We start from the raw sequence: 24,874 nt of genomic DNA on the forward strand, positions 1-24,874 counted from the left end.
CAGTGACAACTTCCATGTCCCTTAGGCGCCTATCATAGGAGCGAAGGGGATACAATGGATCACCCGGAGGCATCCAGGTCTCCCTGTGATTTATAGAATAAACCCAGCAGACCAGACCAAACACAGAACTTTGACAATGCTAAATTTAAGAGCAATCTGTTCCAGCTTCTGTGAGCTGGCAGATGAGTGGACTGAGAGAAAAACTTTTCATATCCATCTAGCTTTTGCACTGATACAGAATTCAACCTTCACACAACATTAAATCAAACAAAGGGTAGGAATGATTTGGCCAAACACAGATCTCTGTACAGATGTCTCTTGCTTGCTTTCTCTTCATAGCTGACAATAGACAGAAATAGAAACTTTTGCGTTCCTCTTCTTAGGTGATTGAATGCTAATAGAAAGGGTGAGATAATAACAAATTAAATGGGTAGATAAATTGCGCCTTCTAAGTATTCCCTCTTTCTTAATTTAATTTGAAAAGGGAGGATAACATGAAAGGTATAAAACCTAAAATGAAAGCAATAACATAAGCAAAATAAACTACAAAAACTAATTTTCATGCCCAACCTATTTTCTGACTCACCAAACTTATTCATAGCCTTGTTTCCAATTTTATTTTGTATTAAAAATTCAAATTCTGAGTTGGACACTCCCTAGGAATGTGGTTATTGAAAGCATCTTTATGAATACTCTTGTAGCTTGCACCTGATTGTAGGATTCAGGTGAGGATTAATGATGCCAAAGGCACTCTACATTGCTGCCACTGAAACCTGAAGAGTCTGGCTTTGTCTTCCATGGAAGCAATGCCTTTAAATTTGGGGCTGGAATTGTTATTTTAAAATAGTAGAGTGGTGTCTGAGGCACATAAAACATGTGTGTATATGTGCATTTCTGCATGTGTGCACACAGGTGCGTACAGGTGTACACACCACCTAGAAGATGGTCATCCTGGCATGTCCCTTGTGGAAATCAGGGTTGTGTGGTGGCTTGTCTGCCATGCAGTTAGCAACCAAAATATATTCTATATTAAACTTAAAGATCTCTATATTTGAAATTTAATATAAATGCATAGAATTTATATTAAAGCATTATACAAAAAGCGTGTTACATAGCAACTATTTACATATTTTCTGGATTTTTAGAATTACGTTTGACCACCTAGTAAAAGTCAGCAACTCTATTTTCTACTGCATCTGAACGATCCCAGGTACCATCTAACATGGAGCCTTGCTAGAGACCTGAGGAGACCAGATGGAGTAGCAGCAATTTTAGTGATAATTCCAGAAGTTCTGACTGGAAGGGGTGGTTGGGAGAGAAAGCACTTGCGCACCAAATCAAGTTATATGACAATTCCTTTCCAACACACAGGGTAGCAACCCAAGAGGCACTACAATGTGCTGCAGTAAGTACCTGTTAAGATCAATTAAAAACAGGGCTGCCCTTATCACATGCTAGGAACTCAAACATGACATTGAAAGCATAACCCAACCAGCCTGGGGTAGGGCAAGACACGCTGCCTGGTTTTCTGTGAGAAATCAAGCCAGGGCTCATCCTGAGTGGGTGGGCTCATGGCACTCACGTCACCATGGCCTTCATATCTGCAGAGGTAACAAGACACAAAGCAGAGTGGGCCTGAGTCACAAACTACAGCATCACAATAATTCAACACCCTGGAAGGAAGGGATGCCCTCCAGAGCGACCCTGACACACTTGAGAGGTGGGCTGGTGTGAATCTCATGAAGCTCAACAAAGCAAAGTGCGAAGTCCTGCGCCCGGATTGTGGCAATCCCAGACACACCTGCATGTTGGACGGAGAAGTGACTGAGAGCCACACTGTGGAGAAAGACTCAGGTGTGATGGCTGATGAAAAACTCAACATGAGCCAGCAGTGTGCACTCGTAGTCCAGAAAACCAATGGAGTCCTGGGCTACATCAAAAGCAGTGTGGCCAGCAGGGTCAGGGATGTGACTTTCCCCCTCTACTCTGCTCTGGTGAGATCCCACCTGGAGTACTGCGTACAATTACGGTGTTCCCAGTGTGAGGAGCACATGAAAGTTTTGAAGCAAGTCCAGAATGGAGCATCTCCCCTACAAATGCTGAGCAAGTTGGGGCTGTTCAGTCTGGAGAAGAGATGGTTTCGTGGAGACCTCATGGCAACCTTCCAGTATCTGAAGGGGCTGACAAGGAAGCCAGAAAGGGACTCTGCATCTGTCCTTGTGATAGGAGAAGGGGTAATGGATACTGAAACTGAAAGAGGGGGAAATTTCTGATAGACATCAGGAAGAACTTCTTAACTGTGAGGAAGGTGAGACATTGAAACAGGTTGCCCAGAGAAGCCATGGATGGCCCATCCCTGGCAGTGTTCGAGGCCAGGTTGGATAGAGCTTTGAGAAACCTGGCCTACTGCTACGGGTCCCTACCCATGGCAGTGGGGCTGGGGCTAGATGACCTTTAAGGGTCCTTCCAACCCTTGTAACTCCAGCATTTCCCTATCCCACAGCAAACGCTCCGCACCCGCTGCCCGCCGGGCGGGCCCGCCCCACGCCGAAGCTCGGGCAGGCGCAGCCGGCGGCCCCGCCCCCGCCGCGCCGCTTCCCCCGGTTCCCGCCCCCGCCGCCCTCCGTGCGCGGTGCTTCCGGCGGCGCCCGGCGCGGCGGCGGCTCCGGCGGCCCGGGCAGCTCCGCCCTCCGGACGGGGTAGGGTGGCGGCGGCGGCGGCGCTGGTGCTGCCGGGCGGGCGCGGGGGGGCCGCAGCGCCGGGCCCTGCAGCAGCCCCGGTGCGGGGCCGGCCCTGCGCGGTGGGTGCGGGCGGCCGCGGGTGTGCGCTCCCCGTCCGCCCGCCCAGGGCAGGCTGGCGGGGCCGGGCCGGACCGGTGCTGCTGTCGGGGAGGGGACGCGGGAGGTAGCGGCAGTACCGGGCAGTCCCCTCCGCATCTGCTCGCCGCTGTCTCTAGGCCTCGGCGGGAGCTGCGCCCCGGGGGAAGGGAGCTGTCCCCCCGTGGGGGAAGGGAGCTGTCCCCCCGTGGGAAGGGAGCTGTCCCCCGTGGGGAAGGGAGCTGTCCCCCCGCGGAAAGGGAGCTGTCCCCCCGCGGAAAGAAGCTGCCCCTGTGGGGAAGGGAGCTGCCCCTGCCGGTAGAGAGCGCGGGCGCCCCAGGAGTGGGAAGGGATAGGGATGGGATGGAGCAGGGAGGAGGGGAGCAACAGTGCTGGGACCAGACAAAGCGGGCAGGGCTGGGCACGGGTTGTGCTCCTCTCCCCTGCGGGTCCTCCGCCGCTGCTCGGTCCCTGCGGTGTTCCACACTTACACGGTTTCACGCAGTTGCCCGATCACAACACGACAGAAAGCAGGATAGGAGCTGAACTAGCGATACTATTTTTTTTTTTAATTTTTAGGTGTGTACTTTGGGGGGCTTTGCTTCTTGTGGATTATTTGCTACCAGTGCAGGCTGACAAATGGACATCAGTTGGATGTGAATGGACATGATAAGGTCGAGAGAACACAGACTTAAGCTGTGCCACGGGAGATTTAGGTTGGCCTTGAGGAAGAATTTCTTCACAGAAGGGGTAGCTAGACACTGGAATGAGCTGCCCAGGGAGGTGATGGAGTCACTGTGCTTACAGGTGTTTAAGGAAACATGACACTTAGTGCAGTGGTCTAGGTGACATGGTGCTTTTAGGTCATAGGTTGAACTTGAAGTTCTCAGAGGCTTTTTCCAACCCAATTGATTCATTAAATCTGTGACAGTGGCAGGTACCAACTACATGGCCTAAAAGCTGCGGTCGTGCAGTGAGGAAGCAGCTGACCAACAAGAAAATGCTATACAGAGTATGCCTGCATGGAGAGGCAGTATGATATCTCAAGAGAAAAGTGAAAAGACAAATAAGACAAATGCACACAAATTTCTTTTTAAAAGTAGTGTGAGGAATTCTTTTTTTTTGTATTTTTACATGTTGGGGAGAGTTTCACCACAGCTGGAAGGGTAGTTGGTCAGAATGAAGTGGCATAATGCTGCTAACTTTAGACTGTTAATAGAAAGGGCTACATGATGATTTACTCATGTTGAGAAACAATTTCTGTTTTCTGAGAAAGCTGCCTCCGTAAGACTGGGTGGCCACTTTGGGTAGGTGTAATAGGTGCCAAAGGAACTTTTTCTCTATTGTACCTCAGTGCTAAACCACACAATGAGTCTGGTCCTAGCAGGAATGCAGGCAGTGAAGTAATCTGAAATTCTTGGATTTTGCCCATTTTGGTGCTCATGAAGACAACATAAAATTTTAGATATATAAAATTGCCATATATTGCAATTTTTTTCAAACAGTGGAATTATTAGAAGTTAGAAGTGTGTGTGAAGTGGCTTGTTTTAGTGCCAGAATATATTATGGGAAGAAACACAGCAAATGGGGCCTGAGTTTAAAGTATACTGTAATAGCTTATTAATTTTTAATTAATAATAGCTTCTAGTTTCAACAAGTTGAGTGTAGATGTTGGTATAATCTTGGTAATTAACAGGAAGAGATGCTAACCTGTGGTAAAAGTACTCTGTTTTAGACTGTAATGTAAGGATCCAGTATTCCCTCTGTGTATTAGTGTACAAAGATAATTAAGAGATTTCCCATTTACTGTCTTTTATCTAAGACACACATATTAAATTGTGTTAATCTTTCTTCAGAGATCATACAAGCCCTTGTTTTTTGTCATTTATACATTCTTTGTAATTTGTCAATGTTGCTGTTTCTTTTATAGTCAAATGAAGGAGAGCTGCTCACTGCTCCCAAATGTGAGATTAGCAGAGCTGGTGTAAACAGGAATTATTACTTCACTGGCTTTAAAAATCAAACCTGGTGTATGCATGACTAGCATGTACAACATTTGCTTCTCTTGAAATAGTACAAACTCTTTCCTAGCATGTGCTTTTCCAGGGATGGCTCAGGGATAAATTGTGCCTTTTTTTTTCCCCTAAATCTAGTATCTATTACTTGTTATGTTTTCACAGACATCCTTCATTTCACAGCACCTTGAAATCTCAAGTATTTTTCTGTGTACTTCCCACCTTTTCTCAGCAGTCTGGTTGGTGAATAGCTCTGTACTGTTTCTGCTTGTATGAGATAAAATTATGGATATTGAGGAGTTGCATTTGCCAAACTAACCAAAATGAATAGGGAGAATCATGGAATATCCTGAGTTGGAAGGGACCCATCAGGATCATCGAGTCCACCTTCTGGCCTTGCACAGGACAGTCCAACAATCACACTGTGTGCCTGAGAGCATTGTCCAAATGCTTCTTGAACTCAGACAGGACTGGTGCTGTCACTACTTCTCTGGAGAGCCTGCTCCAGTGGCCAGCCATCCTCTGGGTGAAAAACATTCTCCTCATACCCAGCCGAAACCTGCCATGACTGAGCTTCATGCTGTTTTTTCAAGTACAGGAATCATTAATTGGATGGGTTGCTTCAAAGCTGAAAAATAGATTTGTATACAAAAACTCCTTGTAAAAAGAGGCAAAATAGATTGAAGAGATCTAGTGGTTTTGAACGCTTTAACTTAATTAGTGCATTTTCCCATGATATCTCTACAGAAACTGGAAGATGTTTTACTTTGTCAAGGTTTTCTGTGCTTGGAAGAAGGAAATAGTGAATTACAGTCTTAGAAGCCTTTCTGTATGTGTAACATGAAGAAAAGAAGGGTTAGAAAAAGGAAGTTTGCCCATGTAATTGAAATAGTTATAAATCACATAATAGTCTGATTAGGAGATATTGTAAATAATGTGATGGACTCCAATGTATTTTGAAATAAAATATCTCTTAAAAAAGTTTTATTCCTGGTCTAGTCCAAAGTGGTTTTCTGGAGTCCTGTCTGTAAAAGTAGAGATAACATTTTGGTAGTCCTTTGAGCTTGTCTGACTTGTGGCCTGTGCAGTCTTGCTTCCCCCTCAAGCCAGCACTCACACAAGATGATTTGGGGAGATCAGACTGAAAAATGGTTCTGGTATTTCATAGCACTATTTCAGTCCATTTAGTGGTATTGACAGGAAAAAAAAAAAAAGATAGTAAAGAAACAAAAGATGAGGATGTAGAAGGCTGCTGCTTGGGAGGAGGATAAAAAGACACACTTATAAGAATCCTCTTTAGGCTTTAGTTTAGCATAATTATGCCTATACAAAAAGAAATTAATCATATACAACAGGCCAAAGACCCAGCCAGAGATCAGAAGGCATAGTTGCATGGGCCTAAGTGGATCTCTTTAAAATAATCAAGCAATTTGAGGGAAGAGGGAGATTTTGACTCCCCCTTTATAATAAATAAACTTTGCATGTACATGAGCTCCAGTGCTGTTTATCTCGATGCTTTGTGTAGACCTGTGACTGCATTTTTATCTTTTTTTGCAAAGTTAAATCCTGTTAATTAGAAATCAGTTTGACTTCTGGTAGTTCCTGAAAAAATCTCTTTGTTTCATCTGGCCCTACTGATCTGTATTTAATGTAATTCTTTCACTAGCTTATTATCCTTTAACCTCTGAAGCAATTTTTCATTCGTCTTTTTAACTCCACTCAATTCTCAGTGCTTCTTTTAAAATGCCAGAAGAAGAATTCCTATTTGTATTGTTGTCCTAATGGCTATTTAATCCTTCTTTTATAGTAGTTTTGTCTTACTTGTTATAAGCTACTATATCTGATATTGTTTTTGACTGTTAAACTAATTTGCCTTCACTTCTGTTGTTTAGACTAATTTTACATGAGAGCTTTATGTTCCTACTTACTTACTTTTGACCTGTTGACCAATGCCAGCCAAAATTGATGAAGTTATGTCAGTGTCAAGGATTTCAAATTTTTACAGGTTTTATGAAATTATTAAGTTGCTAGAGGGAGAATGACCCAAATTAACATTACTGCTAGTGGAAAATCTGCAGCCTGAATGATTTCAGGTTATTTTCTCTCTTAGACCCGGCTTAAATTGGCCAGCTAACTGACATACACCTCTGAACTGTTGGATGGTTTTGCTGCTCTTGGACAAGCTTAGATAAGGAGCACAGCTGTGTTTTACAGTGCCACAAGAACTGCAGGCTGTGGCTAGAGGAAGCTTGGAGTTTGCAGTGCAGATGTCAAGTTGTGTAGGTTGCATATGTGAGATAAGTGATTCCCACCGATCTTCAAGTACCACAGCTGAATGATTCTTAAAATTGAGATCTGTAAAGCCATATTTTCTGTGGAGAAGCCTTCAAATCATTTTAATCAGTAAAATTTTGAGTTTGAAGGTGGTGTATATGCTGATCTAGCCATGATTTCAGGGCTTGATAGCAGAACATTTGTTGAAGTTTAATGTCTGTTGGCATATTCTTTAAATAGATCTTTCTTTTTAAGAGGGGGAAAATCCAGAAGGAGAATATATTTGTAATCTTTACTTACATCTTACATCAAAGCATCTCTGCTTTGAAAAAATAAAATAATAACTATTTTCAGTTTGGAGTTGTTTCTTTTTTCTTTTTTTTTTTTTTTTTTCTTTTAAGGAGGAAGGGTTCAGAGTTGTGCTACTATTTTTTTTTTCCAGTGTCTTTTCTGAAAAGTGGCTTAGGTTGTTTGTGGAAAATGTGACATTATTGGTTCTTGGTGTTTCAGGGGAGCTTGAAGTAAATCTGGCATATTGTTTTATGCATTCCCCTCTGCCCTGAGTATCAGGAGTAATTCATGTCCTCGGACAGCTACATCAACATTTGAAACTAAACAAAAGGCCAATAATAGTAGAAGCAAGAAAGTGAGAATTGAGCATTTCATTAGTAAACTTTCTTTCTGTCATGAGTAAAATGGGCAGATAGTGCAGCCTCTCCTTATCTGTTACCACAAGTGCCTTCTTGCTGGAAATGTTAATGCCAAAGAGAGCTGTTTGTACATATCTGTGTGTTTGTGAGTATGGGAACAGGCAACTGACCTAAAAAATACACTGTAGATCTATGTAGAGACTTATGAAAGTTTCCATTTGTTTAATAATTTACCCTACTGTAAACTTATGCTCCCAAAAACTCTATAGTAGGGTCTCACTTGTACCCACTGCAAACATTAAATACGTGCTTTGTGTGCCTGGCAGTGTGAAGCATCATGTTCGCTGTTACTTGAGGTGTCTTCTGCAGTAGAAGGGTCACATCTGTTGGTTCAGAGATTACCACAATGCTTATCCTGTGGTAAACTAAGCGGCAACTCCTGCATGGGCTGTTGAAAAAAAAAAACATTTATTCTATTTTGAGACATGCTTAGTCATCCCTGTTTGGCCTCTAATGGGTTACAAGCATTACTCCTTATTCTCTCCTAGTAAAGCTGATGGACTAGTTAATGAGAAGGCCAGTTTGTGAGAAACAGTTTGTGGTGCTGGAGAATGTGAATTCATAGCCCGAGTGTGTTGTGTAGTGCCAGTGGAAATCGGAGAATACACTGCACATTTTGTTGTGTGTTGGTAAAACTCACAGTTTACATCACGCAGGTATGGAGCAGCTGCTCAATATGGGACAAGCATATGTAAGAGGATCTTTATTAGTAGGGAATATGATACAGCCCTCCTGTGTCCTGTAGAAAACATTCAGCTATAAATGTTTCTTCACTGTTGTAAACAGAAAACTTTACTAAAATAGCTTACCTTTAATTTAGCTTTTTCTAATTGCTAAGCCTGCTTATTTGATTGTTTTACTTCTGTTTGTGTCATCTGTGTAAAACACATTGATATTCTTAATTAATAGTATATTTTGTGTTGGGTTTTTTAAGTATGCAGATCTAGTACATTTTGTGTTTAACTGAATTGTTACTTTATTGAAAATATTTTCTCTTGTCAGAATTAAAAATGCTTTCTATGGGGACTTCTGCTTCTGATGCCAGAACTCTTTTGAAGACCTTGTTTATTGCATGGTTTAAAGGAAGATGATGTTGTTAGTGAATTCTGAGCATCCTTCAGGAGGCTGATGACCCTTCTGTTGTTGGTGTGTGCTGTCATGGACAGCTTCAAACGGTAAAGGCGGTATTTTTGTGACTGTTTCAGATTGGTGCTCTGATAGAGGAAGCAGTGGGTTAAGTTTAGATTAACAGCTCAAAAGCTCATTCCTTTTACGCTTAAAACCATTTCCACTTATTTAAAGAAAGTAAAACCATTGGTTTTAACATTGGTTTTAAGAAGCTGTATCCTTACAATGGGAAGGTATAACTTCTAACTTCCGATATGCTTTCACAGTTGTTTACAGCATGGGCCACATTTCGTTTCATACTTGAATTCATTTCCCTGAGTCCCTGCAATTTTATTTTCTTGTAATAAATCCCTAAAGATAATGTTAATTTTGACCATTACGTTGTTTGTTGCTTGAAGGCTGATTTTGGCTAATGTTTCTTCATAGTCTTCTCTTAAAAAAAAAAAAAAAAAAAAAAAGTGAAGTAAGGTAAAAAGTAAATGGGAAGCCACACTTAGTAACTTCCAACTAAACAATTGCCTTACAATAAAATACAATAATTTATTAATATTTTAGTAGCAGTACTTTGTTTAAGACAATATTCAAAACAGCACAATTTGCTTTATAGGAATCCTGTATCTGCTCACTGTGTTTATTTATTCTGTTTTATCAGCTCTTTTCCAAAACACCACAGGCAGTTAATGCAACTTATAAAGGACTCCTGACTTTTTGCATCTTCCTAAGTCCTATCTAGATGCCACCAGTGTTTCCCATGTTAACAGTTCTGAGCATGTTTTACTACATGTGCCTTCGGCGCCGAGCTAGGACAGCAACGAGAGGAGAAATGAACAGTCGGAGGGCTATTGAATCGAACACCCGCGCCTTACCTATCAACGTTGAAATAGTTCAGTATGCCAAAGAAGTGTTGGATTTCAGCTCTCACTATGGCAGTGAGAACAGCATGTCCTATACCATGTGGAATTTAGCGGGGATTCCCAATGTGTACCCTAGTTCTGGTGACTTTACCCAGACTGCTGTCTTTCGAACTTACGGGACCTGGTGGGATCGCTGCCCGAGCGCTCGGCTGCCTTTCAAGAGGACACCATCCACCTTCTGTAGCCAAGACTATGTGGAACTTGCTTTTGAAGAACCAGTTTATCCCACTGCTGTGCACATTCTGGAAACCTATCATCCTGGAGCTGTAGTCAGGATTTTGGCATGCTCCGCAAATCCTTACTCACAAAATCCACCAGCTGAAGTAAGGTAATTTTTTTCTTCTTTATGCTTTCCTGTAAGATGTTAAATGCTACAAATAGGGCTGTTTAGTGAACTTTACTTCCAAATATTTATCAGTTTTATATCTTACTGACTAAAATTTTCTTTATTTCTTCATGTTTTTAAAACTGTGGTGTCTCATTTTGATAGCAACTTCAGAGATGTAGACATTTTTTAGGAATTAATGCATCTCCTAATATCAACTTTAATTTGTGTAATGATAGTTTTGATGTTGGAATTTTTATGGGCAATAATTACTATATCTGTATAAAACACTACTTCCGAAGTGGTAGGTCTGAGCTCTTCCTTCAGTAGGAAAAGGAAATTGTGTAAAAGAGGTTGAGGATTCATGGCTGCTGTATCATCCTGCTACAAGTAGCCCTGGACTCTTTCTTCTCTGCATGCTTTAGGTTGAATATATAGTACAATTAGGCACTGTAACTATTCATATGGAAATGAAGCTGAAGCCAGAAGCACAGAACAGTCAGACAAAAGGTGATACCATTTGTCTGATCTTTATTTTTGGTCTGGTCAAACAGTGGTGAGCTGAACTTGTTTTTACATTCACGTCATCTAAAAGAAGCAGGTTTGATCCTCTTGGTTTTCCTTATATTAGGAAGTCTTGATGAAATTCCAGTTGCAGGATCAGGAGTGTGGTAACCTGGGGAATGGTAAGATAGTAAAGAAAAACACTGTGTGTGAGGTGAGAAGCTCTTAGTGAGGAGTTGAGGAAATAGGAATGGAAGGAGAAAGTGAACAGGTCACAGCATGTAGTGGGGAAAACATTGGGAAAAGCCGTCAGTATATGCAATAGAAGTATTCCATATCAATTCCATATGCAATTGAAGTATTCCATATTCCATATCCATAAATGATACCAAAGAGATAAAGGGAGAGCTAATAGAAGAAATACTTCACAAAATGTGTCCTGTAAAGATCAGTATGCCAACAAATACTGTATTGCTGTGAAACACACACTTTGGTGGTATAAGCAGTGCTAGCGTGGATGCTGGGTGATTTTTTATTGACTTACCTTTTACAGATGCCACTAAAAAGTATGTTTTAGGTCTAACTTATTATCCCTTGCTTTCTAATACTGGGCCATTAATATTCATTCAAAAACCCTTGGAAAATCAGGTGTCATGGTTTATATTCAAAATTCCCAGTTAATATATTTTGTATGTATCTGTCATCTGCTGTGGTTAAGTGCAGTTGCTTGTTTTACAGATCTAATGAGAATATGATATGTTGTATAGCTCTAAAGTAAACATCTGAATTCAAGGAACAGTGATAGGTCAAAGTAATAATAACAGGCCACCTAACTTTAGAAGTATGAGTGCTTTTGGCACTGTAATACAGAACTTATTTACAGAATGGTATGTAGTGAAGGCAGCTTTAAGACTTTCAAATTCAGAACCTAATGTGAAATGACTTCTGGGCAATTACTCTGTGAATTTCCATTTTACTTTTTTATTTTGTGATGTAGATCTTATTTCTTTATGGTGAAGCACAGATTGGAAAGCTCAAAAATAGTTAACTGAAGGACCTGTTTAATTAGGTACACAAAAAAAGAGAAATACAAAATTGTACAGAGAGCTAAAGGGAAATGAAGTGAAAATACTAATATAAAACTTTGGGGTATGTGCTTTATGATTTCTCTTGAGGTGTGGTCAAAGTGAGAGCTCAGATGTCCTTCATAATAAAAGATGAAGTTTCTGTAGGATCTTGCTTTTTAATTTGTAGGCAAGAATATCCCCTGTCCTGCCTGCATAGGTTAACATTTCTGGTTAGAAAAAAGTTGTCTCAGGCATCCTTGGAAGGAGTAGTCTGTGCTGCCTCTTCAATTTTTAGTCTCGATGCTAGAGAAGTTTTAGAGGGATGCTTTTTTTCTGTTTGCTTACTTTTGCTCCGCAGGACTTGTGTGTTTGGAGCTGAACATTTGATTTGTCTCTTTTTTTCTAAAGGAGGCAAATGTCTTATGTATGGTGTCATGAAGGGAAGATGAAGGAACCCTTTCTCCGCATGAGGGACACAATATTTTTTCTCTGTTCATTTGCTCACCTTTATGAGAGGAATCTGAAGAGTTCCAAGAGTGCAGTCTCTTTTCTGCTTCTGTTCTTGATCTCTTCTTTTTACTTCCAAAAATTCTGAGATATCAGCTAAGAATTGTTTTTTTTGAAGATGGAATACTGCTGTAATCTCAGGTGATTCCTTGTTTAACTGATGTTTTAGTCTTGAAGCACTGCCATGCTATTGTCTTCCGTTAAAAAAGGCCATGACCTACTTACGCAAAAGGCACTTAGAACTTTGTTTTCCTCTTCTGACTATTTTGATACTTTGTTTTTTGATACTTGGGTTTTTACCAATGAAACTTTTCAGTGCTACTTTGTCTATCAGCTGACACTGTACGTGTTTCTGAACACCAGTGTGGAAAGGGCAGGTCATTAGGAAAATTCTCTTTCACCAGCTCCTACATGATATACAAAGAAGGCCAAACTGTCAGTGAAGTCAAAATTTTGCTGTGTACAAAAGCTTCTAGGCTACAAGTCTCTTTATGAGGAGCTAGTATATCACAGTTCTTGCTCAAGAGAATTTTACATATTTTTGTTAAAAAATGGCTAATACCCACATACTTGGTCAGTGTATTACTCACTTTATGCTTCAGTGGCATGGAAGAACGGCTGATGTAGGTGTTCAGAAAATGCTCTTTGGTCATGTTCCTTTGTTGCTGGTACACTGAGTACTGTTATTGCAGACTTTTATGATGCTGTCTCAGGTGAGCTTTATTCAGTGTCTTTAGAGGTGGGGTCAGATCTTCATGGAATGGGAATAAGCATTTACTTCTCAGAGGGATTGCAGTTTCTAAGTAATACTCATGCTTAAAACATGACAGTTATTTTGATGTTTTTTTTCATTATGGCTTAACCAGTTTCCAGCAACTGGAGGAGTCTCTGTCCTCTCATATCTTTCACTGCTTCAAACACAAAAGGCATTACATCACTTTTCTCTACATAAAACAATTTTTAAAAATCATCAAAAATGTCAGAGGAACTGCTGTTTTAACACATGGAAACCTTTTGTGCTTTTCGTTTGTGCCTCTCATATCTTGATTAGTATAGGTAATTCCTTAAACTATACTAACATTCCATGTACAGATTTGTTGTGTGAATTAACCAAGTGCAGAAAACTCAAGAAAAATTAATAGTCTGAGATTGGGGACATGTTGTAACATAAAGTCTCAATTTTTATGTGGTGAAGAAATCAATCCCTATTTTTGATTGTGTTGTGTCATGATTATCTTAATAGTGTGGCCCTGGGATTTTGTACGGTAGTGCACATTCTGTGTTTGTAGGGTTTGGTGACAATGCTGAGTTGTCACAAGCTTCAGCCAGTGGAAGAGGCAGAGCTCTACACACATGTGGTGGGGACAAATGCAGCATAAGCTGAACCCAAGAGTGTTTTCTTTGTTTTTCATAGTGTATTACATTGATGGGTAAGTTATAGCTAGCCTCTGTGATGAGAAAAATGGGTTTTTTTCCTGTTTTTTTTTCCTCCTTTTTTACCCAGAAGGCTTACTGTTGATGATTCCCTAGCGGCTTCTTCAGTGTTAGCCCTTTTGATACATTTTGATATTCTTAATAGTTAGTTGTTGTTAGTCTTCATTTAAATGGGAAAGTCAAAAATAATTGTTTCAGAACTTTTTCAACTTTTTCCTTTTATAAAAGTAACTTAGGTTTTTAAGTTTGTAATATGAAACAAAAAAGTGGTCCCTATTCTCCTGTTGTGGCCATCTAAAATTTGATTTGACTGTTGTTTTTATATATATGTTGTAGTGATACTGTACATTCATGTGCTTTTATAAAAGCTCACAATCAAAGATTCCTAACAAGTCTAGAATCTGTGGCTGTAGTTGGGATAATATTTCATAGCATGTGTACTTCCTGCAATGCAGTGATTGCTTCTTGAATAATTAGAGATTATCTTGTGATTATTTTTTCTTGTTTGCTACAGATAAGGTGTGACTCTTATTAGGTTTTTTCTCACGGATGAGATACCATAATCATTTGTCTGGGACCACTTCCATTCTGCCTTGTGCATTCCTGTTGTTTATTTCTATTTAATTTGTTTAATTTCATGTTGTTTAGCATTTTACTAAAAAATTGAGCATGGCTCAGTATTTCCAAGTTTAACTGTGTTTGCTGCATGCAGAGTTTCTTTCTGTTTCTGAAAGTCTTAAAGCCAGTAGAGACAGAAGCTTCTACAAACCAGAGCAGCAAGTTAATGGAGATGGACAAAATAAAAGGCTCCCTCTCCTTTCAACAGGAAATTTATTGTATTTAAGCAGCCTGGACAGGGATCAAAATGTTTTATGGACCCTCTCTCTCTGCCCCCTCCCCTCCCCCCTTAAAAAAAAGGGAGGGAAACCAGAAAGGCAGTGTACTGAATGTAAAATATCATGAGTTCTTACTAGTAGAGAGTGGCAGTCAGATGGTTCTTTCACTCTACCTTTTATTCCCTGAGAATCTCAGATGAAAACACCCAAAACACTGCTGATACCATCAACACATTAGAGTGTGATAAGGAACCTTCGGGCCTGTATCTCACCTATGTGTAACACACAAGTTCTAGACATTTGCATCCTTACTTAAAACTTGTTTTGACATCTTCAGGCAAACAGCTTTTTCTTGTTTCGATGCCTGTCATAGAAAAATAAATTCTGAGTTTGTGGAATACAGTCATTTTTGAGAAGCTCCAAAAAAGCTCATGTAGACAGAGCAGTTACTTGAAATACCTTTGGCTGTTTGAAATGTCCTGACCATTCTTGGGGTCCTGTCTGCTGTCTCTGGCATTTCAGAATTGAACTCTTGATAGAAATGAAAATTTTGTATTTTCTTATAATGATTAGACTGCTTTGAACTCTGCTTATCAGCTTAATCTGAATGATTCTTAAATTGTGCTCATGATCTTCCCAGTCTCCCCTGCTTTTTGTGTTTATGTGCTCACAGCTGAGGTCAGGGCTAGACTTTCCAGGTTGATTTGAATTAGTGTGCTGAAGCATCCCTGGCATGCTTGCAGAAGGGAGATGTTTTCTCCTAGGTAATCTACAGATTTCTGCTGTGCAGTTGCTTGGCTAAGAGCAGCATGTGATTATAATTGTTGCACAAGTTGCATTTTTATCAAAGGGTGGTTATATTCTCTGAGATTCCTTATGTTCTCCTTGTTGGTCTATCTGGAACTCTCCCTTCTATTGGCTTTTAACTCAGCTATTAGTTTCTTGAGGCAAGGCATTTATTGGATTGCTTGGAGTGCGTTTTTTACTTTCTACACCTCTCTCGATTTGACAGTACAAGAAACCTCAGCAATTGCAAGCAATGTTTAATCTTGTATTGCTGGAGAGAAATCTGATTACTTTTCCTAGAAGCCCCTTTTTCAAAGACTCTCTCTTATTACATATATTTCTTCAGAAGTAACCAGGTCTGCTCAGGCATCATCTTAACTATTAAAAACATTTCCAACAACATTAGGTCAACAGAAAATTAGGCAAGCTTTAGATACATGCTGTCATTTGACACAGACCTTCTGAGTATGATTCTGAGCCTAGAAATCACCAGACTGTATTTTTCTTCATGATAAAGGAAGAAGGATGGAATTTATGTTTGTTTTTTTTTTTTAACCACATAGGTGTATGAAGTCTTTAGTGTCAGAGATAATTGAGTTCCTGTCGGTCTTCATAGGACAGAGAGAAATTTAATGGGAAAACTGAGTCTGTGGCTGAAGGAAGAAACTCACTTAATGTCCTCCTTTTCTTCAATTACTAGAGAAAACACAGATGTTGCTGACTCTTATTCAGGCTTTGCCTGGCACTCCTTGCTGGAAACACTGAGGCTTCCTAGCACCTTGCTGATGAAACCTTCTTATCAAAGCGTTCTCAGTGAGACATTTTTGATCACCTCTTACTATATATCTGCAAGACTGGAGGACAAACAATGTACTACCTGAATTCATTTGATTCAACTTGATTTTTTGAGAGCTGCTTAATTAACTCCAGGTGTGGGGCAGGCAGAAATTCTTTTACTTCTTTAAAGGTAATTATTGGGAGTCGGTTTCTCTTTGTTTTGGATTAAATAGCTTATTGAACATGGTAAGCTTGAAACAGATACAGGCGACCTTCCTAGGGAAACTGATTTCAATACATATCCTCAAACCAGTACTGACTGTAAAAATGCCTTTCTTATGAAAGATTTTTACATGGATTACCATAGCATGACAGTGTTCCAGAACAGAAGAATGAAATTCTTTCCGAAGCCTCTTGGAAATTTAGACTTTTTTGATCCTGATATGAATTCTTCACGCCCATTCCGATTACATGCAGTCTGTTTTAAGTGTCACAGTGGTGATCTCAGAGGAAGAGATCACTTCCACTTGTAGTAATGGGGTAAGAGCATGGGAAGGATTTACCATGCCTACACATGGGAAAGATTTGCCAGCCCTGACTCAGAGCAACTGCTATTGCCTGCTCTTGTTTGTGCCACCAAGACAGAGAACGTCATCAAATCAACCTGATAAACTTGAGTTTTTCCAGATAAACCAAGAGCTAACTTCTTTGAAGTTAGATTGGTGGGCTGTTGATGAGAAGTAAATGGCGTGAGAAGGACAGTGGAAAATTGTCACTGGTTTTGTTGTTCATCCACATTTGGTATGCAATGTGGAGCTTCACAAGATTGTGAAATCATGCTACGTGTCTTCCATTTTCTCTAGTTTATTACAAAGACTGGAAACTAGCTACTGCCTGCTGGAGCTGGTTATTGCACTGCAATTTGATGAGCCTAGATCTCCAGATACATTACTTTTTCAAGAGCTCTGCTGCTGCTAGATAATCCTCTCTCCAGGGTCCAAAAGGAGAAGTCAATAACAGACCCATTCTGCTAAAAGTTGATGGTCCAATGTGTGTTAGAGTAGTGAAAAAATAGCCTTTGAGTTTCCCTTAGGATACTTTGAGTGGGTACATGGAAGTGTCTAAGCAAAATGTCAGATGGTGATCTGGATGTGTTCAAGGAAGGTCATGTGCCTTGCCAGCACCAAGTATTTGCTTAGTGAATCGACCTACGTGACAGGATGTGACAGTGGGACTGCAGCTGTTACTTTGCCATGAGTAGACATCCATTTTGTAAATTAATGAAATCTTTTCTTAATACTATGTCTCTCTTATGAAAACTGTTAATTTTAGGGTAGAGCTTTCCACTCTCCTGTGTTAGTACTTTGATGTGCCACATGCTCACTACTCTTGTATGTTTGTTTTTAGTTCCTGTTGTTTTGGGGTTTTTTTTCCCTTGGACATAAGAATTCTCCAAGTCTCCCATTCTGTTATAAGATACTTGGAGAGCAGCATGATGTAGGATAGGAAAATTTGTGCATACCTGAAAATGTTCATTGTGAAATGGAAGTTATGGCCAATATGGATTAATTTTCTTGATTTTCCCTTTTTTCCTTTTTTATTTCCAAATATCAAACTTCTTAACCTTACTTATGCCGTGTGCAGTGTTTTAACTAAAATCCCTGTATTTTCTTCACTTTCTGTTATGATGGAAAATGTTAAAGCATTTGTTTCTGTTGTAAGTTCAAAGTAGTGGTGTCTGGTAGGGGAGGCCAAGATGCTGAGGTACTGGGGAGCAGATAGAGTGCTTCTGAGATTCATGTGGCAGGACAAGAATTCTGAGAGAAATCCTTGAAGCTGGGACTAGGCTGATCAGAAATAGATGGTGTGCATGTGAAAGTCTCTGGATTAGTATCAAGGTAAGCATGTTGTCAAAGGGAGCAGCAGTAGTAACTGCTGGAGGCTTTCTTTAGGAAATAACTAGACTTGAGGGAGGAAATACATTGAGGCTGAAGGATCTCCAGTCACTAAGTGAGGACCTATGCAGATATAAAAAAGCATGTTTCTGTTTTCAGGCCTGTAGGCAAGTTTGGGAGTGCTGAAGATCTAAGGAATGTAAGACTTTGTTCCTCCAGATTACTCCATTGGCAGCAAGTTTCCCTGTCACCTGGAGAAGATCTGGGGTCTGTGTGTGAAACTAAGGTTGTGTATGTATGGTAGTTCTGTGCATGGTTTGAACTTCTGTCTGTCACTGGACCAAAGAGGAGAAAGGCTTTTCAGTTCAGCAGTTTGGAAATTCTGGCATCTTTTGCAAAGGACTCTTTCAAAAATGATTTGGAGTTTCTACTTTCTTTGCTAATTTGTCTGTGAATTACTTCTAAAAGGAACATTTTGCTTGCCTAGGCAGATAAACACAGTAAAATTAAAATTTTTTTTTAGTAATTTGTAGTACTGTAATTTGGACAGGTTTGATATTAAATAGTCTGAGTGGTGGGGTTTTTCTTTCTTTTATTTTGTAGGAAATAAGAGGTCAGATGACTCTCTTTGGGTTACATGGCAAGAGTGCTTCTTGTGTATTTACACTAACATGCCATCATTGTGAAGACATCAGCAATCCATTTGTTTCAATTACCTTACTTGTGAGTTGTTAGAAAAACTTGGGCACAGATAACACTAACACAAGTGACTGTGAGTCTACAGCTTGTTTTGTTATTCAGTGGAGAAAATATGGTAAGGTCATGAATTAGTGTGAGTTTAACAGGAGTTAAATTCATCCATAGGATATTTATCAAATCTAGAGAAAATGTAAGTATCATAAATCATCTTTTCAGCCTTTTTCTTGCTTGTTAAATACTTCTGACAGATGATGTTGCCCTCTTACTGTGCTCAGGAATTGCTTTAGTAACTTTGATTTTCATTCCTGTACTGTATGTGTGTCTTTTTTTTTTTTTTTTTTTTTTTTTTTTTTTTTTTTTTTCACAGATGGGAAATACTTTGGTCTGAGGCACCTACAAAGGTGAATGGTCCTCAGGCTCGGCAGTTCACACCTTGTATCAAACAGATCAACTTCCCCACAAACTTGATCCGATTGGAAGTGAACAGCTCTCTACTGGACTATTACACTGAATTGGATGCAGTAGTACTACATGGTGTGAAAGAGAGGCCTGTGCTTTCACTTAAGACTTCAATGATTGATATGAATGACATAGATGAAGATGAGGATGAAGAAAAATTTGCCTGTGGAATGGACGCCCTTAATAAGCAGTTCAGCATTGTTACCCTCAGGGAATGGCCAACTAATGGATATTTTGATAAACTGCCTTATGAGGTAAGAAAAGTATGTTTTGTTTTCACTCAATCATTGTCTTTATCATTAAGGGTGAAAAGGTGCTTTACAAAGTATTGGTCAGGATTGTTGTTTTTTCTCAGTTTCTTGCATTCCTTGTGAATCTCCTGCATTTACTGTATAGGTATGCTTGAATTCTTTAAGTCTGTTTGCTTCCATGGGTGGATGTTAAGTATTTGCATAGTTATTGCACTCTTACTTCTCAAGGATTTTTGCATTCACACACAGTTTTTACAGCAGTTATTCTAGCCTTGAATTTCGAGCTCTTGAACTTAGAAGCTTTTAGCAGTTTTCTGGTAGGTTTGACAAAGAAAATATACAGAAGAGTGATGGAAAGATTCAGTCACCATCTGGAAGTAGAAAGAGTTTGCAATAGGCTAAAAGTTTGGTTTCCTGTTTTCTCTCTTTCAAAACTGACAGGGCTTTGTTCTTGAAAGTGCCATAATATTTTTATATTATTATTATTAAATGAGCTTTTTCCACCCAGCTAAGTTTTGAATGGTGATGCAGGTAAAATATGTTATAGCTGGACTTCTGCACACTGTCTTTTTTTTATGCTTGCTACTTTTTATTCTGTCATTGGCACAGAAAACAGTTGTGAATAAACTCCTTTTAGCTCCCCTGGCAGCACAATGGTTGCAAATGTGCTCAGAGTCTGTAGATGAGTATTTTCTTTCCTCTAATTTCCAGTATAATGAAATTGTGGCATATGATTGCTGAATACTATGTGCAGGCCAGGCAATTCTTAGTGGGGTACAGCTGTTTGTGAAGGCTGGTACCCCTGATTGGAGTAAGAATTGAGAGATGAAACAATTATCTTCATCTCCCCTGAAATAAATTGTTGGCAGATTGTGGAAAGGAGCCTTTACTTACTGATCAGTGGAAAGGAGCCTTTACTTGCTGATCAGACTGGGGCAGAGAAAGGATTGTTCCTGCTCTTCAGTGTGCTGCAGTCTGGGAGAGGCAGCAAGAGTTCATTCAGTGTGGTAACTCAGCAAATGCTCAGAGTGCTTGTTTCTAGAACCAGACTCGCTTTTGAAAGAGAACGGGAGGTGTGCTGCCATGGATTAAATGGTGCTTGCAGAAATGCCTTATCTAATCAAATAGTATTTCAGTCTTACCACATCTTTTGACTCTGAGTACCCCAGTTTGACAAATGAAGGCTGTGGTTGGGTGACCATGTGCCCTAGTAGCCTGCAGAAGTTTGCTGTGCTTGTAAAGATGGAAGAGAAAGGAAGAGAATGTAACAACTCTTACTGTCTTCTCTTGAAACTTCTCTTGAAACCAAACCTCTTGAGTTTGTTTTGAGGTTCTTTTTTTTTGTTGATGCAGTGGAATAATAAGTAAGGAAACTAATTTTATCATGAGTTAGCTCTAGTAGTGTTTGTTTTTTTCCCCAGAGTACACATGGTGTTTAATATATTTTACTGTTGATACTTGCATGGCAGTACTGAAGTAAAGAAAGTACTTTGCATAATTGTCTGAAAGTTTGAAAACATGTTGGTTTTAGTAATTCAAGGAAATTAATTGTAGATAAATTCCTACATTTAAATGAAGTTTTTTCTTGTTTGAAAAGGCTGGATAAATTGATTTGTAATATACTAAAATATCAGAGAGATTAATCAATCTGCTTTCTTTCCCACATGATCATAGAATTATGAAGGTTGCAAAAGACCTCCAAGATCATTGAATCAAACAATAAATGGTTGATTACACATATTAAAATTTTAATTTAGGAAGTATTTGTGTAGTCTTGTTACTCCTATGAACTTCTGTCTCCATATACTTTTTGTTTTTCTGCTCTTCTTTTTGTCTACCAGCTTCCTTTTTAATCCATTTTTTAACATGTTTGGTTTCATGAATAAATTTATATGGTCTGTCAATACCAAGAACATCTTTTTTCTTCTGCCTTGGTTTAAAGAAACTGAAACTATGGGTGGAATATTTGTCAGAAAACCATAAAAGACTATTTCTGTACTGGTTTTGTGACAGCAAAAATCCCAGTTTCCTGCTTTCTAGTCCAGCTGGAAGGGTTGGGCATTGGAGCAACAAAAATGTCGTACTTGGTGGTGTGACATGGAAGCAGTACTCTGCATGCTCTATTTAAGACTGACCAATGTCAGCTTTTTAGAGGAAGTGTTCACACTGTGGGTAAAGCAAGGCAATTGCTGACTCTTTCCATTTTGATTGATCCATTGCGTAAAAAATTGTACCTTTTCTGTAGGTCTGTGTTGATGGTCAATGTGCAACTGCCCTAAGTTTTCATAAACATGCATGTTCCTTATTTAAGCTGTTTGAAGCTTTTTTATACTATCCTCTGTAATTCACAAAATATACAAGCTGAGTGGGTTTTGCTATGTAGGCAGCAGTTCCTCCAGCCTTTTTTGGTTTTTTGCCTTTGTATTTCTGAAACTTCCGTAGACTATCCTTTCATAGGATATGTTGTTCCTCAAAATGGCGTTAGGAATGGTTTGCTGCAGTATAAACTCCAAAGACATTTTAGCTTTGCTTCTGTCTAAAACAGAAAATGCTCAGCTTCCTGGGGCCCAGACTTCTGTAGAAGAAACTGTAAATTTTGTGATGACCTAGTGAGAGAATTTTCCTTCCCTAACCTTGGATGGTGTTAAGCAGCTGTTAATTAGCTGTGAAGTACTTGTACTATCTGTGATCTCTTCTCCAGAACTACCTTAAAATTTAGGAAGGATTTTAGAGAAGAGACTTCATGTCCTTGTCCGCCCTCCCAGATCATTCACCATCTTGTGCTGCTTGTAAAGTGGAAGGAGTAAGGCCTTAGTCTTAGTTGGCTTTGCAGGAATATTTGAGGTCTGAAGGCCTGAACAAATTCAAAGCTTTTGGGAAAGCTGGGGAATACCTGCCACAGCTTCCATGTTGTGCAGTTTGAGACTCACCAAGATGTGCTAGCTACTAAAAACCCAGCTTATTTTTCCCCAGAGAGGAGAGTTAGAAGACTCTGTGTGCTCCAGTCCAAAATTTTTGATAAAAATTTTGGTATAGAAAGATATAAATGAAATCTTTGTCATTCCTTGAAGCTAATTTTTCCAAAAGCTGCCTACAAGCTTTATGAGCTGTTTGTGTCTGCTGGTGTTCACATGCACTAATAAATGTGTGTGTGTTTGCTGGTGCAAGTTATACTGTGTGGAACCAGGGATGTGTGTTTTCTTAAACTATGATGAGAAATGTCAAAAGTTCTAGAATACCATCTTCTTCATGTCTTCTCTGTTTGTCTCTTTGTGCACATGCCCTTTGTCCTGTACCTGAGCATGCTTTACTATCAGTTCTAAATAAATGCATTGCAAGCTGTAGCAGCTCTAACTGCAAGAGTCAAAAAATTGCAAGTTGTTCATTTGTCTGTCTCTGAATGAGTGGTTTGCATAGGCCAGTTTATTTTTTTATTGGAAAACCATTTCATCTTCATGTAGAAGAACTGAAAAAGGAAATTTGTAGAAAGGACGAGTATTGTAGGTTTGACCAGCATCCAGACATTCTTTTCTGACAAAACCAAGTTGTGTGTTATGGTGCTCTAGCCAGAGAAAGTATTTTGTAAGTACAAATGGTTGTTGCTTGCTGTTTTTTAACAAAAAAGCTTAAAAAGCCAGAGAAACTTCTGGTTCAGTAAGTATTATTAGAAACTACACTGTTGGTAAAGTTTTGCCCCCTGTAGTGGGGAGCGGGAGTTCTCTGTGGGCTTACAGGCACTTTGTACTGGCTGAGAAGCTGCTTTTTTTTTTTTTTTTTTTTTTTTTTTTTTTTAAAGATGTTATATTTTTTATTAGGTAGTTCAAAAAATATGCCTCGTTTCAAGCTATCATGTGCCATGCTTTCCCTGGAAATGGGAGAGGAAATACTCTTGTACTCTTAGTCCATCATAGCCTAAAAAGGCAATCAGTGTTGTATAAATTATATTTTGTTTTCTTTCTATTTTTTTTTTCCAAGAAACTTTGTTTTTACTGATTGATTTATAAGAAAGTGTGAAATAATAATGATTGTCATAATTTTTCACAGTAAAAACTGTGAAAAAAATCACAGTAAAAACTGTTGTTTGTGAGAAACTGCATTATGAAATTAGCTTTCAAAGCAGATACTCATTTCTGTAGCATTCTTGGAATCACCATGAACACAGCATAGTGCAGTACAGCACATCATGTCACATACTCATTATGATATCAAATTGTGCTTTATGCTAGGGTACACAGACACAAAAAGTGTGTTCCTGACAGACACCAGACTCCAGGCTAATGGTGATTAATGGTTATTAGCCTGTACGTTTTGAACCTGTTATTTTTGTTTAATCAAAAGCCAGGAAAAAGCACTTTATAACATATTATCATAGGAGTGACATTTCATTGTATGTTTTCATTCTATATATTATGAAGTAGTGCAATTTCAGTAAAAAATAAAGGCAGATTTTTTTGATTGAGACGTGGGCAATTTCATCTCAGTTGTGGAAGGACATCCTGTGTGTTACAAAATACTCACTGAAGTCATCAGTTAGTGTGAATGGACATTGTTCAGTCATTTATAGTTTCATTCACCATTCTCTGTATTGCTCAGAAGTTACAAAATAACTTTTTTCTCATTGAATGAAATTTGTGTTACTTTGCTTTTGTCAGATATTATGTCACATTATTTGTAGACATAAATTCTGCTAATTTAGCAGCCTCTGCTGAGCTTTCAGCTCTATAAAACTTAGTGAGTAACCATGGGAGAAAAATCTGAGGGAAAAGGCATTAATAAAATAGGTATTTAGCTGACTTACGTAGTGAGGATTAGCTGAAAGTTTACAAAAATCAAGATATTAACTTGTGATTATGTCTTTGTTAGCTCCTAGTTATTTTGGATATTTTAAGTTTCAAAATATCAACAGGTTCCTAAATGTCAGTTGGGTGCAAACTTTGCTATTATAATATATCTGCAGTTATTATTAATATAAGTGCATATATATTTTTATATGCACATATATATATGTATATATATATATATATATATATATATATATATATATATATATATATATATATATGCTGTTACATTGAAATGTGCTGGTCTTCTGCATCAATCAGAGTTCCAGACACCTGCAGAGAAAAAAAGCCTGGGCTCGTTTTAGGGGAAAGGACAAGCAATGAGAATGAGAAGAGAAGAGGCTTGAAACCAAGTATGACAGAAACTGGAGTGTATCAAACACTGTATTTTTGCATTGGAGTTAAACTAAAATGTTTTCGGATACGTAGATCTTGTTGGAAATCTAAATACTAAATTTGGAGCTGAGTAGGAAGTAACATTTTCCATTTTGCAGGAAGTTGAATTGTTTTGTTGTTCCAAAAATGAAGGGGGGAGGAGGGGAGGTGGAAAGTAGCAGCATAATAAAGAGATGCATTGGAAGTACAATCTGTTTGGATCTTACAAAAAGCTCCATTTTCATTTTACGTCATGGATTT

At 39.1% G+C, this 24,874-nt stretch overlaps 1 protein-coding gene across 1 annotated transcript in view; it reads left to right on the plus strand.

The window, feature by feature from the left end:
* The first annotated feature begins 2,594 nt into the window (after window positions 1–2,594).
* The window catches only part of FBXL4 (F-box and leucine rich repeat protein 4), a 58,996-nt gene continuing 36,716 nt past the window's right edge, over window positions 2,595–24,874 (plus strand). The window contains exons 1-4 of the mRNA XM_030235666.2: window positions 2,595–2,699; window positions 8,818–8,990; window positions 9,596–10,185; window positions 19,055–19,400. Coding sequence (XP_030091526.1) covers window positions 9,677–10,185; window positions 19,055–19,400 — 855 coding nt within the window. The 5' untranslated portion in view covers window positions 2,595–2,699; window positions 8,818–8,990; window positions 9,596–9,676. The remainder of the gene's footprint in view (window positions 2,700–8,817; window positions 8,991–9,595; window positions 10,186–19,054; window positions 19,401–24,874) is intronic.

The sequence above is a fragment of the Serinus canaria genome, chromosome 3, assembly GCF_022539315.1.
Source record: "Serinus canaria isolate serCan28SL12 chromosome 3, serCan2020, whole genome shotgun sequence".
Taxonomy (NCBI): domain Eukaryota; kingdom Metazoa; phylum Chordata; class Aves; order Passeriformes; family Fringillidae; genus Serinus; species Serinus canaria.